This window comes from Varroa jacobsoni, unplaced genomic scaffold (assembly GCF_002532875.2).
Source record: "Varroa jacobsoni isolate VJ856 unplaced genomic scaffold, vjacob_1.0 scaffold_738, whole genome shotgun sequence".
Lineage (NCBI taxonomy): Eukaryota > Metazoa > Arthropoda > Arachnida > Mesostigmata > Varroidae > Varroa > Varroa jacobsoni.
The window spans coordinates 6385-25161 of NW_019213640.1; the positions used below are offsets into that span (position 1 = coordinate 6385).

The 18777-nt window shown below is 39.2% G+C and overlaps 2 protein-coding genes across 6 annotated transcripts; one reads left to right on the top strand and one right to left on the bottom strand.

Moving 5' to 3' along the window:
• Positions 1–827: 827 nt before the first annotated feature.
• On the bottom strand, positions 828–6075 carry LOC111263129 (uncharacterized). 2 transcript variants are annotated; one of them, XM_022837968.2, is made up of 4 exons: positions 5845–6075; positions 4900–5106; positions 2721–3288; positions 828–1103 (listed from the first exon to the last, which is right to left on the bottom strand). In XM_022837968.2, exons 1-4 carry the CDS (start codon positions 5932–5934, stop codon positions 916–918), a joined length of 1053 nt encoding a protein of 350 aa, XP_022693703.1. In that variant the 5' UTR covers positions 5935–6075; the 3' UTR covers positions 828–915. The 2 variants fall into 2 exon arrangements, with proteins under 2 accessions (XP_022693703.1, XP_022693704.1); XM_022837969.2 differs by lacking the exon at positions 4900–5106.
• A 289-nt stretch (positions 6076–6364) lies between these two features.
• Rim2 (replication in mitochondria 2) lies at positions 6365–18090 on the top strand. Of its 4 annotated transcripts, XM_022837973.2 has the most exons (9): positions 6365–7329; positions 7593–7793; positions 8449–8788; positions 9103–9275; positions 12610–12840; positions 13277–13461; positions 13585–13730; positions 15190–15309; positions 15795–18090. In XM_022837973.2, exons 4-9 carry the CDS (start codon positions 9235–9237, stop codon positions 16065–16067), a joined length of 996 nt encoding a protein of 331 aa, XP_022693708.1. In that variant the 5' UTR covers positions 6365–7329; positions 7593–7793; positions 8449–8788; positions 9103–9234; the 3' UTR covers positions 16068–18090. The 4 variants fall into 4 exon arrangements, with proteins under 4 accessions (XP_022693708.1, XP_022693706.1, XP_022693705.1 ...); XM_022837971.2 differs by having other exon boundaries at positions 8628–9275; XM_022837970.2 differs by having other exon boundaries at positions 7593–7721; positions 8449–9275.
• Positions 18091–18777: the final 687 nt, after the last annotated feature.

Sequence of the window (18777 nt, forward strand, 5' to 3'; positions counted from 1 at the left end):
GTATATATGTATATAGCTCACATCCACACATACATTTACTCAAACCTCTCTCTTTTCTTCAATATATGTGTATACATATATTTCCTGTAGAATACCTGTGAAAACCTGTCTTCGATTTTTGTCATTGTGTGTATATACATGCACAACGTAATTTCTCTCTTTCCCTGCTCCCCCCCCCATCTCTTTCTCTTCCATTGCTTCCCGCTTTGCTCTTTTCATTTTGTATATCACAACTATCGTAGAAAAGCAGGCGCAAATTGCGACCGCTGCGCATTTTCGCTTAAAATGGTGTGTTAGAAATTCCTAGGTGCAGCTACACGTGATCTGCCCTCCGTATACCTGAACACAGGCAAATCGAGTATATTCCAAAAGGCAAACAGCTGCGCGTCGATGCGTGCGTCGGGTGCCTTTCAGGAATGCCGACCTGATTCCATTAAGGACCGTGTGTCAATGACTAACCTTGCGCCAATCATGTTAATCAACATAAACTAGTAGCTATAGCTACTAAGCAAACGACTAGCCACTACGCATTTCTATTTTGAGTAGATTATAGCCAAGGTACTTTTTAATAACTATCATTTCTTTAATTAACATAGCATAGCATTCACTGAGTTACCAGGTTTACTATTGATGATGCATAGATTCTCCATGAAAAGATCGGAGATCGGAGCATTGTCCCGAGCTGCGCATAATCATCATGAATAAGCGAACAAGTTCTATTCATTCAGTACTATGGATAGCCACAGCTAAAAAGCGCAGGACGAAATTTAAGGCAATAGTCCCCGATACATTCACTGTTCTAGTTGCTAATCATTTTAATTACCATCTTTAAAGCTTTGTTGCATTTATTATGTTTCTAGCGCAGTGGTTGACGAGGACACACTTCTCTGTTGTTACCTCCAGTGACCGTCTTCATTAGCGAACATCTATGGTGTTTTCGACGTAGTCACCTCCAGGTATTTCTGCCAAGGAGACTGATACTTCAAGAGTGGTTGTGGCTGAATCTGATCCTAATGAGGTCAGGTCTTCTCCGAGAGATTCGACATCATCACCGCTGTCCCCTTCCAACGGCTTCACTGGATCAGGAGGTGGCCGCTTCAGACCTGACCAACAAATTACATAACATATTGATAGCTGGCGAAAGCAACTGCGCTACTTGACAATTGATAAAAAAACAACTGCATGTCTGCACTGTCAGATTAGATTTGTAGCGACGACACATTATTAACGTCATACAGGAGTGCTGTACAGAGGGTGAGTTAGGAAACACACATTAAAGAATGTGCTGTGCGCTTAAACATAAAATATAGACGCTTCAATAAGGTAGTGTCCTGTTATCTATGTAAATTTCATATGTAGACACTGTAACATTATATCAATTCAACTGTACGAACCATCTCTCTTTCAACTGTATAAGGATGTTTCTACATTTCTTGGTTATTCATAAATAGATCTATTGCAACTCTGGTTGCTATTTCATGTTACAAAGCTATAAACACCAAATGAATTCAGTACGGATTCTAAGATCAACTCAGCGAAGAAAAACAGATGCAAAAACTTTTGTAAAGGAGCTTACAACTCAAATTCATGGATACAATCTAATTCTGCTGTGTTTAGGTCAGTTGTTTTTGGAATGCAGTTCGCTGAAGTAATCTAATTTAACTTTGGTATTTTTCCTTGTACACACATTTTACTGTTGAACAGTATGAAATATTTTGGAGAAATTAGTTTTTACCAGGACTCCGCTTAACCGACGCCCATTAACGTACGCCGTAAGTCGTTATCGATTTGCCGATGACTCGCATTTTTCTGACATCAGCAAACGCGAGAGCTTATTTGAGGTTGAATGACGCTGAAGTTAAGGTTCTCTTATATTTGTGACGTTTTATTTTGCCGCGTATTGCTTCTCGTAGTATGGTACTCTTTTTACGTTACCCCATTTGTATGTTTTTTTTGCTTTTTAATGGCATGGCACTTCAATGTGCCCCAAGTAACTATTTTAGTACAAAACCTGGTTAGTTCCAATTGCTTAAAATAATCGCAACAGAAAGGAGATTTCCACTTCCTATACTAGAGAACTATGGGTAACTATACTTGAGGACAGTGTAAGTACAAAGTAGCAAAAATTAAGGCCGACATGTTTACATCAACGATATTTACGCTGCAGCTTCTTAAGCCATACAGTTACGTCGATAACCTTTTTTCTTATCAGTACGGTCTATTAGCAGGAGTACTAAATATACTGACTGCAAAGTACTTACTAAACCTTTTTGTTTGAAGTATATTATTAACGTGTAATGTTCACATATCTAGGCAGACTATTTCAGTAGCATGTTAAGGGATGTTTCAAAAATCAATAACAGATACTAGCTTCGTCCTTATATCTATTCTCTCGAAATCACAACATTACGTACTGGTAGTCCTCGCGAAGGAAAGAATTTGTTCCTAGATCAGAATGATACTACAATGATCGATCGCAACTAAGCGTTAGGAACTACCATCAACAATTGTAATCGTTCAAATTGCAATTCCTGAAGCTTGAAAATAGCTAATCGTTTGCGTGGAAAGCCCTATATGCTTCAGTCGTAGAAAGTAGGCATTAGTAGCAAATACGCCAAATCTTTCCCTTTCGGGCTTATTAAAACGGATCCATCAGCTGCGAGTAACTGATACTACTTATAACATTCTTCTCGAAGATCTGTATTTTAACATTAACTCACTGGGTAGTTTCGAAGGGGCTTGAAGTTTCGGAAGGTCTTTGAGTGAAGAAAGGGGCTTAAGCGGGGAGAGTTTCCCACCGGGAGTCTTTTTGGCATCAGTAGCAACCTTCTCTGGCGATCGCGGTGGGCTGATCGTTACTTCGACCTCATTGTTTTTTTCGGGACCTTTCGTCGCGATATCTTGTTCGTCTGTTGGCTGATCCTCTTTGAGTTCGTGTTTTAGAGAACCCGTAGTTTCTGCGGCAATCTTTACTGTATTAGCAGTCTCTTTGTCCTCGTATCCCTCTGCGTCCATATCCGTCGTTTCAGATTGCTGAACATCGTCGCCTTTGTCCAGCTGGGCAAAGAACGACTGTTCGGCGAACATACTTCGAACGTCGGATGCATTGAGTTGCAGGCTGGTTCGCCGAATGAGGTGGTCTGCGCTGGTGTGTTCCATGGAGGAATCCTTTTGCTTCAATGCGGACTTGACAAGCGAGGAAAGTAAAGGTTCATCGGCCAGACTGGTCTTTGTAGTGATGTCCACATTGAGCGCAGCCGCCATCTCCTTTCGTGACAGCAGCGGTGTCTGTGAAGTGTTAGTAGGCACAAGCACAGGGAGTAAGGAATATTCGAGCCACGGTGCAGAACAATGCACTCTAACTAATAGATAAGAACCAATGCGGCTACTCTAATAGCTAAACAATTATGTATAGGCGCGTATATTCACTTAACATTTTTGTTAAACAGTCACGATTTTACTGATCAAAATGCATTAATGTACTGAACCGTACCACTCTACTGTTTTTTTTTCTAGCAGCACGAATTTCGTCATGGTTATCATACAATATATCGTATACAATATTGGTTTGTTGTTAACCATTAATTGAATGCTAACTTCTAGGCGCAACGCAAAAATCAATAGAAAAGCATTAGCGGCTCATATGCGACAGACAATTGAGGAAAGGCTTCAAATGGCGTCGCTAATATTTGAGATTAACTACTAAGTGGGCTTCACTAGTTCGAATTTTGCTGTTAAGGATTTATACACGGTAGAAAATTATTATATTTAATTAATAATTAATTAAAATATAACATTAATAAAAATAATTTTAACAATTAAATTACAAATAGCATGCCTAACCCATCGCCAGCATTCGGTGCTACTCAATATACAAAATATGCGCAATCAAATTATCAAAATTAGTAACAGAGAGTGGACAATAATTACTAGTTTAACTACGGCTATATCATAATAACAATGAGGGATCGATTCGTGATGTTCAACTAATGCATGCCATAGTCTATTTTCGAATTAATAGGTACATTTGCTATACATTGTCTGAGACCAGTGCTACATTTTCCAAAGCGACGCGATGCGTTTCTATATACAAGCTCCGCCACATGTCTATCAAAAACTCCGGGCTTGATAGTATTAATCTCTAATCGCATGATATGATCAATGCGGCACATACAATACTAGATTTTCTTTAAATGAATATAATATTGCCTCTTACCTGTTTCAATATTTATAGTAAAAGTTTTTATACTTTCTTTAACAAATGAGCCTTATGCCCGAAAAAGTATCACTGAATTAGATGTTTCGAAATTGAGTAGCGGTCGACTTGCAAAGTTGGAGGCAACCGTTTCCTAGTGACACGGTCACATAACGACACCCCTAGCTGTGTTGTAAACAGCCTGGTAGTTAATACATGTCTAACTCATTAGATCCTATAGAATAGAAAAAATTGAGGGAAACATAAGGAGTGATCCATACGTATTTCATAAGACACGACAAGCCAGAAAACGTTGATGAAGCGGTAATACATGTTGCGCAATGTCTCGTCTCAAGGCAATTCTTGCAAAAAGCAGCTACCGCGTCTACGATACGATGTCCTACTTGTTATGGGTAATTTCAGTTTATTTGATTAGAGCTAGCATTAGCAATATAGAGCTGTGCGGAACAATGATAAAAAAAATTTCGTCTATAAGAAATAGAATAAGGCACGTATAAGGGGATAGCTTCTGTGATTTGATTGAGCTTACAAAAGCTTCAGCACATAGCCATACGTTTTAGAAGGATCTAACCATATAACATACGTACTTCTCAGCTAAATTTTTTTACTACATGATTTCAAAATTGTTTTGCTTAGTGTAACGCGGTCCTTCCAAATATTGCCTGGTCATCTTTCCGTCCTACCTGAGCCTTATTCACTTCGACATCGAAGACAGAAAGAGTAAAGCTGAGATCTAATTGCTGAAGTAAGTCTTTTACGAGCGAAAGAATTAGCCGACCCTCAGTGGTCCCTGAGTGCGTGAGAAAATGTGACGTCCGCGAACGGGGCACGCGTTCTCGCAACTGCTTAGAATCATACAGAGCTTGGAACACTCGACAGCGCAACTCAGCCTGCGCTGGAAAACATGATGAATTCGTCGCTGAATTAATATTACGTCCTACAGTCCATGTGGGCATTTAAATAAATGGTTGGTGTTCTTCTAACACGAAATGGATTATCTTTTATAGGATTTCTCGATTTCCGATATTCATATTGAACGGCTGGATACAAATATCAAACTAAATGTATACTACACGGTTCCCTTACAACGAAACAGGGCGAGAAAAAGACTTGCGCAAGTATCCGAAACATTTTGATAATCTTTAGGTATCAACGATTAATGTAGTGAACAATATCCTTAATAGAGAACGCAGTCGAAATGAGTAAGTAAGTCACTATAGATGCAGATGGGTGACATTACAACCTGAATTTGTAATCTGTAAGTGATCCATATGTCGAAGAAAGATTGCTTCCGAAGCTAATTGAAAGCAACACCAGAAACACATCTGTTGACTACCATCAGTTACTCCTTCCAGTGCGCAGGGCTATACTTAGACTTCTCATTAAGCCAATACACACACTGCGTTGTTACCCACTTTTCTGCATATATAAGTAAAATTGTATCTATGTTCAACACAAACAATTTATTAAATTTAGCAACAAAACGAACACGGATGAATGAAGCGGATCTGACGAGTTTGTGAAGCAATTGAGAACTAGACCACTACCATATTTTACATCTCGATTCCGTCGAGCCCACTTGATTTCTTTGACTGACACTACTACACTCTTTTTATACATGTACTTGCCTTGATCTTGTTGAGGGCACCAGATTCCTCAAGAACCTGGAGAACGGCATCGCGCAGTTCCACGTCGGCCTCTTCGCTGTTCAGGGCCATTGCTTCGTCGGAGAAGCGGCACGCGGGTTAAAAACCCATTAGGGTTTCTGTTTTCGGGTGCCTACACCCAACGACCCGAGACCTACAACCCAAGGAATCGTAGCAGCCTGCCTGCGGCCCGCAGGCAAATCTAATGAAAACAGTAAGCGGACTCACTCTCAATGCTTAACGGACGGACGAGCGGGCGGGCGTTCGGTTTGGGTGGCTGGCTGAATAACTATCACGCAGAGTCGGCGGCAACCTCACAGCGTTACTATGGAGACCACCCACCCCAGACTACCTTGGGTTGAAGATTATCCATGACAGACACGTCTGGCACACGTGAAACTCACATACGCGGCAGGAGCCATCCTAGTGCCGCCAAAAGATTTCGATGGATTTACATTCTAATAAGATCTATATCAACTGCTGTAATGTTCTATTCGTAGATCGAGTTGACGAAATGACTGAAGATGGCAGGAATTGCAATGTGCGCCAATTTCGCGATAATTGCTCGTATCGCGCGCATTCGCCGTTTTTAAATTTCGCGCTCTTTGAGACTTCATTTGTTAAGTTTTAGCATGAACCATTAGTGCTCATTAGTAATTGTATAAGTATGTGCAATCAGTCATTGAAAACGCATTATTTTGATGAGTGCTCGTAAAATTTCTCACTATTTTTAGAAACCATTAAGCTGAAATCTGCATTCTGTATAGTTAGCACTGAAGCAGAATGAAGAACTATTTACTTCCCAAGGGTGAGAGTCATTCCAGTTGGAAAGGACAATAAGACAAAAAAATGGAAAGGAGATACGTGTAATTTTTCCCTTAGACCAGTACGACTCGTCTACTTGTCATATCATTGGTTCACCTATTTATTCGGTCGTAATTTTGTTACCGGGTCTTATATGTAGGCAGGTTATGATACGCAGTCGCAGCACTCGGTACACACAGCAGTTGACCAACTGCTAGCAGACGGCGCCAATTTATGGTGGCATTTTTTTTAGTCACTCTTTCTCTCATTTAGAGATCCGCTCTGTTGATGTTATTGAATTTGCTGAAACCACACCTGCTATTGACGTCCTGCAGTTGCGGCGTTCCGTTTGTAATTGTTTCACACGGGTCTGTACGACTTATGAGACTGTTTGAGGGCTGTCTGTGTATCTGCCACACTAATTCTTAAACAGAATCTCTAGCGTTGCTAAGTGAGAAAGAAGCGGCGTCCACGACAGGCGCAACGAGCTTCCTGGCTGGCTGCCTGACCGCCCGCCCGGCCACCCACCGCTTTTGCTGGTAGCAGTCGCAGATACTTTGTTGGTCCTTATTACTTTGGTCTTCACTGCACTCGCGAAAGCGTAAAGATCGGCCGCTGGTTGTGGAGGCAATAGAAGAGGTGCATTCAGCGGCAACAACAGTGGTAACAGCTTGGCTCAGATACGCAACTCTCCACGACTACAACTAACAAAACTATTACAAGCAAAAGCGTTGCTATCGTTTAAGCTAATAATACGTAAAGTGCACTATTGGCATTCACTTCTGCTGCTAGGGCAATTAGTAAGAAAAAGATGAAAACAATTAGGAGCGCTAGTGACATAACCGGCCCCTTGCTTATTGCCGTAATAGTAGATCTGCTCTATGATTCTATCTTTATTCTTTTGTTTTCTTATCATCTAATTACAGTGGCTGTAAGTTGGCTTGCCAGAGGAAGCTCAGCAGTGGTCCATATCGCGGAGTCATTGTGTTACGGTAGTTTTAATGTTACCTGTTCGGCTGCATTTGGTTCCGTCGCACATCTAATGTTTCGATTAAGTGAGTGAGTACGTGAGGAAATGACTGTATCTGTTGGATGCTGTTGTATTGCGGGTCAGTGTTCGAGAGTTGGTACGTATCGAGTACACGAAGCTATTACTGCAGCGCAACGGTAACGTCTCGATGATCCTTTTCGAAGTAATATCGTGATTTGTTGCGGTCCCGGTAGAAGACGACTCTTGTTGTTGTTGTTATTATTGTTGTTGTTGAGAGTTCCAGGATTCCGAATATGGTATAGACACTGGTACTAGTTCAAATGATTCGGAGAGGTTTGTTTGTTCACTTTAGTTGTTATTAATTCTGCTACTATAATACTGTTTCGACGACGACGACAACAACAACAACAACAACTGCGCCCATCCATCAGTGATGCGTGCTCTTGATGGGTGCTTCTGTTGACCGTGCTGTGTCTGATTCGGGTGTGCGTGTGTGTGTTTGGCTCGAGGCGCGCCGAATAGCTACTTCCATACAGTGGCGAATCAACGGCGAAATACGGACAGCATTTATTTATGTGTTTCTGTTTGTTTGGCTGTACGTGTCCCCCTCTCTCATAGTGTCATTGTCGTCAGATTGTTTGTAGCCTTGTTTTTACGAAAATAGATTGCGCTAGAACACTCGTTACAGCCTCTTCCCTTTCCCGAACTACCAGTAAATATTTACGCTGGTGCTGCGACTGTGATTATTGCCCACGTTTATCGTATAGTATGAATTGTTATTGTAATTGCAGAGGTTGTGTCATCATCAACCAACTAATATCGTACCATCATTACGATCAATGTAACTGGTTCGAGGTAGATACGATACAGTTATGGGAAGCGTGTGAATTAATATATTGGCAATCACCAGCCACGGTGTTCTTATCTCGTCATCTGGAACACTTTATAACATCTCCATTAACAACAACAGTGAAGAGTCGTCGCGCACATGAGTTGCCAGCGCCAACAGTCAGGACCAGTCAGGAGTGCTGCCAGCGGCCGATCATCTGCGACTATAACTCATCGTTTTTCTGTTGCAAATAGCGAGGAAGGTAAAAGACAGTGGCCATCATCAGAAGGAGAGAACAGACTGTAAGTAACAGAAACAACAGTCAACAGTAGCAGCAGCTTCAGCATCCGTGTAATAAACGACGGCGCCATTTAAAAAGAAACGAACGAGCAAAGAAAGAAATAAAAAACGTGAATAATAGCGTGGGTGCGTTTGTGTGCTGTTTGTATCTATCGCGACTGTGCGTGGCCGTGTATGTGAATCTCTTTCTGAGGACCTCTTCCCTCAACGTATAGGTGCTGAAGAGCTCGTGGATATATATACACATATATATCTGCCTACGAACTTCATACGTTTGATCACACATCAGTTCGTCGTGCTGTGAGTGTTTAAGCAGGGTCCACGTCAGAAGAAGGAGTTCAGAGCCATCAGCGTGCAGAGGACAGTGCCGTCCATTTGAGCTGCTGGTGTGCCCCGTGGGTGATGTGCTTCAGCAGGTGGAGACGGGTCGGCCGTGCAGAGTGATGTTATGACGCATCACGATGCCTTTGTACATCTGATTGCCGGAGGGTAAGTTCGACTCAGTTGTTCCACAATTTGTATTCGGACCCTGATTTCACGTTCTCTCACATAACCAAAGCCGCTGAAACCCAATGATTATTTTATTATTTGCTCTAAACAATCATTTACATTTCGAGCAACGAATGATGAGTGTTGCGATTAAATTAAGGACATTTTCTGTAACGTTTCTTCACAGCACATTCATAAAGTGCGGTACAAATACCTCCTGCTCGAATGGTGGAGCTTTCCTGTCATTGTGTATATTGTATATATTTGATTTGTGTGTTTCATTTATTTACCTTTGTGACAAAGTATTTTACCCTGTATTCTTGATCAGAAGTTTGTTTATCTATGTTTCGACTGACTATTAAGAGAAAATCTATCATATTAAAGAGCTTTTGCTTTTTTTGCTGCCCTGATAGTGATGATGTGTATTTCGATCTTAGCCGACCGTGTGAAGCAATCGACTGATCGTAGAGTCAGTACTCCTATAGTGAATTACTGGATAAAATATATGCGTTTGTGAAAAGATTGTTGCGAAGTGACTCTTTATCACGAGCTATATTACTATAACCTTTATGACACGTACATGTTATACATTGACTATTGATAGTTGCATCCATGCATATACCTGGTAAAATGCAATCACACGTCTGTTCGCGCATTGAGAAGGTCGTGCGGGCGCTCTCCTTTTAAATGCACGAATTTCAAGCAGCGATTGCAGGTGGTCCCGAACGGGCCTTTGATCTATGAGCCAGATAGGCAAACCGTGGGCTATAGAGATAGATCTAAATGTTTATGGAAAACATCTCAATATAATGACGGTACAGCAGCCGCAGAAAGGCCATTCTTTCAATGTTGAACGGTAGAAAAGGGACTCGCCCTAACAGCTAACAGAGAGAAACATTACCGTTAGAATCTATCTGCTACTGAGACTGTTTTGCTTTTATTGTCCTATTGCTGACATGCTAAACAAATAATATGTCTCTCTCTCCCTTTCTACAATATATATATATATATATATATATATATATATATATATAATGATTTATTTAAATTTACAACCTACGTCTTTGTTTGTACATGCTATTAGAGTAATAGTAAGAGACTGCTCATATACAGGGATAAATACTTTTGATGGGCTCGTCTCCTATCTACGATTGGAGAACCAATTGGTCACTGAGACTACTATTAGTCAAGGATTGTATTAATAATGTCATGACGGACGTAGGACAAGCTTATGAAAGTGGTACAACACGCATGCTGTGTCCCTATAGCTATATTAGGTTCTCATCTAATTAACCGACTCTGATTCTATTGCCGTTTGTATCAAAACCTATCTGCCATGTAGGAGTGCTTTTCGGTCCCAGGGGAAGTGTTTTCCTAGGTGAAAACGCCTACACGTAAATAAAAAAATTACTTTGCCAATTGTATTAGCCGGAGTTAACTATTGATAACGCGGTCTTTTTTTGGTAAATTATTTATTACGAGAAACGATTTAGTACTTAGTAAATATTTTTGTCGTAGCCATTTTTTGTAACTATATATTAGGTTGAAAAGAAGTTTCCATCGGAGCCAACAGATGGTTGGATAGAACATCGTTGAAAGCTTTCAGGAAGATTGTTTAGACTGTCAGGCGAGGCAAGTAATTTCCACAAAAGATATTTAGCGGTAATGATACCCGTTAAAAACAAACCAGACTTGGAGTAGCCGGTACACGACAAAATATTCAGGACCAAAAACTGCCTTTCTGAATATGTTGAGAGTGAGAAGGAGCTTATATCCTGTAAGCTAAGATTCCTATTTCGCTGCGTGAAAGCACAACATCACATATTGCTTTGGTAATCTAGAGATCGCTAACAAACCTCTAGTGGGAAATTTTGCTTACCCGGCATTCGGTTTGAACCACTGGTCTCGCTCGATGCAGCATAGTCAGGAAGGCAAACAGAAGGCAGAAGTCCTCGCTCGGCGAATGAATCGGTTTCAACGGCAAAGTTTTTTTCCTTTGTGGAGTACATCAGCAACCGGAATAATAAGCGAGACTCATGCGAAGGGAAAGGCAGAAGCGAAGCTAAAAAAACAACGACCTTTTGTCAAACTAATGCTATTATGGCGAATAATAGATGCTTGAGTTTTGGCAAATTAGAGGAAGCCCATTAAGACTTTTTAGGTAATAGGACAAGGCAAAATACTGCTTAAGCTTAAAATTATCTTTCCTGTCTGAACATAGGCAGGTGTAAAAGTTCTTTTCGACTCCGAAGAGCTTCGAAGTCAAGTGATACCTTAATAACTTACGTCATAATAAAGACGTCCAATCATGACTGTGACGATTGATGGTAGCAATTTCTAGGCTAGGCTGTACATGTTCTAAAACATTAGTTTAGTTAAAAGATCTTTTAGAGACTTCCAAGTCACACGCGCCTCAAAAACAGAATCTGTTTTATCCGAGAGGCCGCGTTCAGTTAGTTTACAGTAAAACAGTAAAGGACACCACACGTTCTGCATTTTCAATAATTTTTAGTGAAAGTTCTCTGCTCTAACGATTTCATATATAATATAAACTAGACCTAACTTTATTTTTTCGCTGATGTTTAGCATAAATCTAGTGTTAACCTATATATATGATTTGATACCTTACTACGTTACTTCATCTATCTAAGCAACTAAGATGAACGAAACTGACGATCAATTATAAAGGAATAGATGATCGATGATTCTTTAAGTGTGCATTGCACGCTTTGTCTATAATTTAGTCGAGTGCGCTTGGTTATATGTGATTTATGAAAATAAGATTAAGGTTTTTAGTTAAGTATACGATTTATTTAAGAATTTTTACAAGACATGTGATGATGCAGGTAAGGCTTTTAAAGAAGTGAGTTAATACCTACTCCATTACTGGCAGCTTATTTCGCGCAATTACTAATTAATAACGTATTTTGACTGAGTTGAAGTGTAGAATATATTGCATATTGCGTGCTAGTACTAATTTTAAGGTAATTAGAACTGTTGCTTGAGTATATTGCGTAGTTTAAGCGCGCGTAGCACGTATGTGATATTGCTACAAGGACCCTAAGCGAAAGCAGAAGTTAATTGATACTGAAAGACTAATTTTATTGCAACTTTTTCGATTTTTAAAATCTCTGGTTAAGGCAATTATTTTATCTAGCCTAGAGAAGAGCTTTTGCAAAAGTCGATGACATAGGTGTTCTAAACCCGATATTTCAAGACGCTTCTACAAAAGTGGCTCATTTTTAGTATGTATGTCTTTAGAATGATCTTACTGAAGATACAAGAATACTCCAATTGTTCTTCTGATTCTTTGATATGCTTCTTTTAAATTTAGCCTGGGCGGGACTGTTGGCGCGATCGTGACCTGCCCCTTAGAAGTGGTCAAAACACGTCTTCAATCATCGGTGTCCCATTTTCATATTCCCCCTGAACCTCCGACGCTGTTCCAACGACTTTGCACGAAACTTGGAGCTCGAGACGCCCACCCGGGGGTCAACCCCCAAGGCCCAGCGCCTCATGCGACATCAGCCAGTGGGACAAACATTGGATTATGGCGGTGCTTGCGGTAAAGTTTCTTTCGATTGTTGGATTTACTAATCTTAGTTGCATTTCTTCGTTTTTATACTCGTCTAAGAGTAAATAGGCTACTAACCTAAAAAATGGTTTTATAAAAAAAAATGTATATTTCGTTGGTACTACTCATTCCGTACTCAACTTCAAACAAAAAAAGGACGAATGTTGCAGTCGTCCTCTCAGATATAAGCACATTCGAATAAGTATGTTTCTGTTATCAGAAGTCTGGCTTTCTTTTAGTGTATTTTTGTCAGAAATAGTGTTAACTTTGTTGTGCCAGATTACAGAACTACTCTCTATTGATAAAAGTATCTTGTTGGCTATCACCTTTTTTTGCCGATCGCGTTTGCCACGCTCTAACGTGATTTTTTGGTTCTGATGCTGTGTGTTTATGTTGTTCGTCGTGTTGCAACCTCAATGGCGAGCAGGTACATAGTGGAAACAGAAGGTGCTCGAGCGCTCTTTAAAGGCTTGGGTCCAAACCTCGTAGGAGTGGCGCCCTCGCGAGCGGTCTATTTTGCCACATACTCCAACTCGAAATCATTTCTGCTGGGAGTTTTACCGCCCGATCTTCCCGTGTCTTTGGCGCATATCATTTCAGCAGCCTCCGCGGGTACGTAATTGCATATTAAATTCTATTATATTATAGGGGTAGTAATAATAATATCAGTCTTTATTTTGCATATTAATAATCTTACTTGTTTTTTTGGTTCCGATGTTATAACTGTGACAATAGGCTTCGTATCATGTACTTTGACCAATCCAATATGGTTCGTCAAAACTCGACTTCAGCTCGACGAAAACACATACGGACAGCGGCAAACTGCTGCGGAGTGTATCAAAGACATTTATCGGCACCATGGCGTTCGGGGTTTCTACAAGGTGCGTCTACAATAATGCTTTATTCAGAGTTAGGATGGAAAATTCGGAAAAATGATTATAACCTTAGAATTTGCTAAAAATACTTAACTCGGAGTTTTGACTTTAATAATCCTGATAGAGTTATTTGCTCTAGCCTCTATATTTAGTTTCGCGAAATTTCGGCCCATATCTTGGTATTCTGTTGTCCCAAACTACATAAACAGGATGCGCGGTCTAAATTGAGAAAAACATGCCAGCCTTCAATATTACAGATTTAATAAGAAAAAAAATTCTGTTCTTTTTTAGTACGTCCGCATAGACGCACACCTCTGATGACCTAGTTTATTCCATGGAACTGATAACTGCCTCGATAATTTCTCTAATTCTTACCCGAAATCCAATTTTTACTTGAAATGGGTAACATTTGAAAATTGCGCCTGTAAATAAGCAAAAGAATATTTTTTGGCGGTCTCTGAGAACGTGGCATTTCTTTTTCTTTAGGCGTTTCGCTGAAACGTATCCCACGTACTGAACTTTCTTTCTAGACATCTGTCAAGCTCTGTAAAAAAAAAATTTTAGGAGCGTGGTTTGCTATTAAGCCGTTCTCCTGTTGAAAAACAGGTCTCTGTAGTATTTTGTTTCTAATTATCTGAATGTATGGTTTCATCGCAATTTGAGTGATGATAATCCAATACATTTCTAGTTATGGACATAATGAAAATACGCTTGGGTAAATGTCGACGAGCCTGCACCTGATCATTCGATTGACCTCAATCAAGGGTAATCACTTCTTCATCCGAAAAGATCGCGAAAAGTTAATACAACCCTCCGAATGCTTTTTTTTTTTTGAAGTGTTTGAGCAGCGAAAACATCTTTCAAGTTTGGTATTACCTACAGAAATTATATATTTGAATTTTGCAGTATAACGAATCTATAAAAAGATATAAATATGCATTTTAATGTTTTTAGATGAATTTCAGCTCTCTGATCGACAATATCTGCTTTTAGGCGGAGTTCACTTCCGCGTCTTCTTTGCCCTTGTGTAATTGTTCCTGACCAAAGTACTCTTTTAGACTGGAAATTTCACCTTAAGAACTTAAAAAAATCCTCTATCTAGGCGGCACATGCTGTATATTGTGAATCACTCTTCAGATATTTGCGATTCCACTACCACGTGTTTGGAAATGGTATATACATATGTATCTACAGCTTGCTACAATTGCCTATCAAAGACGATATTTCCATAATATTGCTTATAAATATCGTCTTAGGAAAAGTTATTTAATTTTGAGAGGAAGAACGTATGCTATAAGCTCGTACCTGCTTCAATAATTTTCCTAGAACGCGTAACCTCATTATATATAATACATAACATAGACTAAACGAGTTGCTCAATACTGATTGAATGACCGGTATATCTAAAATGAAACTGTATTACCAGAACGTTTTATTGGTTTGGTCTATACTTGTATTTCATCAGGGTGTCACAGCGTCATATTTCGGTATCTCAGAGACGATTATCCATTTCGTTATCTACGAACACGTAAAAGCTCTCCTGCGCTCGAAGGAGACTGAGGGCAACCGGTTCTCGCATTATATGGTTCGTATACTTATAATCTCGTTTTACCTTTTTGTTTTTGTTATGTTATTATTAAATCGTATTTATCAAAAGCTCACACTTTTATTAAATAACGCAGTTGAGATACTTGACTTTTCGAAGGACAATGAAGTTAGTTCAAATTATGATAAGTCGCCGTACAAATTGAGATATCACTTTTGACAGAGTGTTTTGGCCAACCCTTGTTAGTCTATTACCATGTGACCGTTATATATCTGTACTTGAATATTTTTCAACCGGTTATTGGTTTGGTCCAGCTTTGAGAACCACATACATATCTGTGGCAAGGGCAAAACCTGGTACTTTTCAGTGGAATTCTGTAAACTGATTCGATGCTATATTTCTCATGATTTCGATTACCAAAAATCAAACGAATGTATTGTAGTAGGCAAAACCACAATGTTTACTACTATTGATATATCGTTGTTCTTACACGCACCTGTACTTGGGGTTGAGAAAATTTACAGATAGCGAGTTCGATCTCAAAGACGTGCGCAAGTGTCATTGCGTACCCTCACGAAGTAGCACGAACACGGCTTCGTGAAGAAGGCCGTAAATACACGGGCTTCATACAAACGCTAACCCTTGTGTATCATGAAGAAGGCTTTCGGGCGCTCTATCGAGGTTTGGCCACTCAGCTTCTCCGGCAGATACCGAACACTGCCATTATGATGACAACGTATGAGGGAATTGTTTTCCTTTTCACACAGAAGCGACCGCCAGATCCACCCGACAGTTGACAAGGGACTGCAAATGACTGTTAATAGCGTGGCGACCTAACCCAAAGCGATTTCAGTTAATATGAACAATGAAAATCACTGGCTTACCATTCAGACTAACCTGTTAACTGGTCATGAGCTGTTGTGTTATTCTCAAAATAATGTCTCTCAATGAGAAAGGCATTTTCCAGACTGAGAATCAGATCCCGGTACAAAAATTGCACATTGCAAAGTATTGTAAAATGATACGGTTTGTACGTGATAGACCGCAGATTGAGCGACCAGTCTACATAGCAATTTAAATGACATTGATGAATGATGTTTGAGGCATGACAAAGCGGTAAACGATAAATGAGACATTAATGAACCAACGTAGTACTCAACTTCATTTTAATGATACTTCCAAATGCAAAAAACAAAGACTAGACTTTGGTCAACGTTGGCAATTAGCAAAGCTACATCGTATTTCTCTTGCTGCGACACGCAAAATGTTACGAGACAAGCGCTACTGTGGTCGATTGCAATCTAAGCTTAATGTGACATGTCATATGATAATAAGACTTAGGTTAGAATAACCAGATACTAACACTTTGTGAGTATTTTTAAATTTCGGAAGATGCAAAGATGTAACACTGGAAAAGTGAAGTAGCAGTCCTTTTGTATATGATAATGTGGCAAATGTAGTGAGTGTATAATGCATTGGCTGATTCGTCGCTCTGGGCGTCGCTCCTTTGACGTTTTAGGCCTCGAAAATTCGATCATAATTAAGCGGTCAGATTGCGGGGCTTAGCAATCATCAGATGCGGTTTGACCTTGAGTGTTCCATATGTAATAGATAAATATACACACATATATATTTGGAGTGAGGAAAGGTCAATTGTATTGAATGGTGGACATAGACGAGAACAAGTGTTTTTTTTCCAAATGGTATCCAAATGTTGCAAAAAAAGAAAATCAACAAAATTAAACATGGGTAGAGCTATGGTTCATGGTGCAGTATAACAATACAAATATGTAATAATAATCATATATAAATATGACCATAAGGAACCAAGAGGATAAAATATAACAGTAATAACGTTGATAATGTAAGTGATTACCATTTTTGTTGTTGAGCGTGGAGGAAGCAGTAGCTGCAGAGGAGCTGAAAAGGTACGAGATGAAGAGCAGTTTTTCAATGCTGATGTGTCAGAGTTTTGATTATTACGTCTGTGAGGATGTGCCATTTTATTTGTTGCTTTGTTGTCAATAAACAATGATGTACTATGTGTTTTGCGATTCTCTTGTGACGGGCCAAAGATCACGTCGGCGACAACACCAACCACAATGGCTGTTACGCTGGACGACTTTACAAAATTTCAAAATGTAATGATAGTGATGCTGATGATGTTTATTTGTCAATAATTCTCAACTATTATCGTCAATCTTTGTAACCCCGCACTTTCTCCCAGTATATAGGCAATGATCGAAATTAGCTGTTTTCTGTCGTTAGCTCTTAGTTGAATCTGAAGCTGAATTAACGGAAGCTACTTTACCTTCTTTTGCAAAAACAATAAAAAATAGATCCGATTTATACGATAATAATGATAAATTCAATGATTATGGTGACGACGGAGATAAAGGAGTTCAACCGTAGTAATACATAATGCAACTTCGTTTTGAGCTAATGTGCAATCCCAGAGTAATTTTCATTAGTTTCGATTAGTTTGTCTTTAGCCTATGATTAATCGAGATCTATGAGTTGAAAAAACTCAAGCGGAAAGGTAACGTTGGGAAAAAACAGCACGAGTGTCTATCTAGTGAGATAATGGAGATGAACTGCGTTATAAACATTATAATACACACACACACAAACAAATTATAGATACATACGTATATGTAACAGAAATAATCATATAATTATTATAAGTTTGTGTGCGATGAAGAGAGTTATATAAGTTATGATGTAATAAAAAGAGAACTGTTAATACTGAAGCGGCCATGTGAAAACATACAAGAAACTAAAGATATAGGTTTTTAAATAAAATACGTTTCTACAAAATAATGTGTTGTCTGTCATTTTTTTTTGTGATCGCATCGTGTAGTTATAAAATTAATTTTGTCAGAGAGATTATTGCAGTAAATAAATTATTGTAACAATAATTGTGGCGCAACGGGATTACTACAAGTGGTTGCAGAAGAACGGAGAGTTTTAAAATAATCACAATGACGTCACGGCCCGAATCTGCTTTCAGATTCAAACGGATAATTTAGGCCTCAACTAAATCAACTCAACGACCGATGTCACGGCTGCTGGGGCTCTTTTAGGTGCAGCTGTTCGTAGCTTGTTAATTATTTTTTTTAAGTTCGTATAAAGTTTCTACTGTATGTATGTAATAGCGTTGGAAAAAGCCTTGCGGTTTGAATTTTTAAATTTTAAAAATTATAAAAATAAAAACTAATCAGTTTTTTTAAATAGGTACTGCAACAATTACTGATTTTTTAAAAAGTAATTTAAATGAGGATTTTTCAAATTTATAAAATATCCAAAGGCCTTATAGTTTTTCCTAGCTTTTTAGTTCTTTTTCTAATCCTCACGCGTTGTCACAAAAATGACAAAAACTCAGTTTTTTTCGGCCCTCGAATGGAACCTAATAATAAACAGATAGATGTTTATGACACGCTAGCCAATTGGAAATCCTGTTAGTTAAGCGACGTTAGTAAACATGTAACCTGAAGCGATTAACTTTTG

Coding starts and splice junctions, on each gene's coding strand:
- LOC111263129 (XM_022837968.2), bottom strand. CDS start 5,934: ATGGCCCTGAACAGCGAAGAGGCCGACGTGGAACTGCGCGATGCCGTT. Junction 5,107..5,844: donor GTGCCCTCAACAAGATCAAG/GCAAGTACATGT, acceptor TTTCCAGCGCAG/GCTGAGTTGCGCTGTCGAGT. Junction 3,289..4,899: donor TCGAAGTGAATAAGGCTCAG/GTAGGACGGAAA, acceptor AACACTTCACAG/ACACCGCTGCTGTCACGAAA.
- Rim2 (XM_022837973.2), top strand. CDS start 9,235: ATGACGCATCACGATGCCTTTGTACATCTGATTGCCGGAGG. Junction 12,841..13,276: donor GGATTATGGCGGTGCTTGCG/GTAAAGTTTCTT, acceptor AATGGCGAGCAG/GTACATAGTGGAAACAGAAG. Junction 15,310..15,794: donor ACCGGTTCTCGCATTATATG/GTTCGTATACTT, acceptor GAAAATTTACAG/ATAGCGAGTTCGATCTCAAA.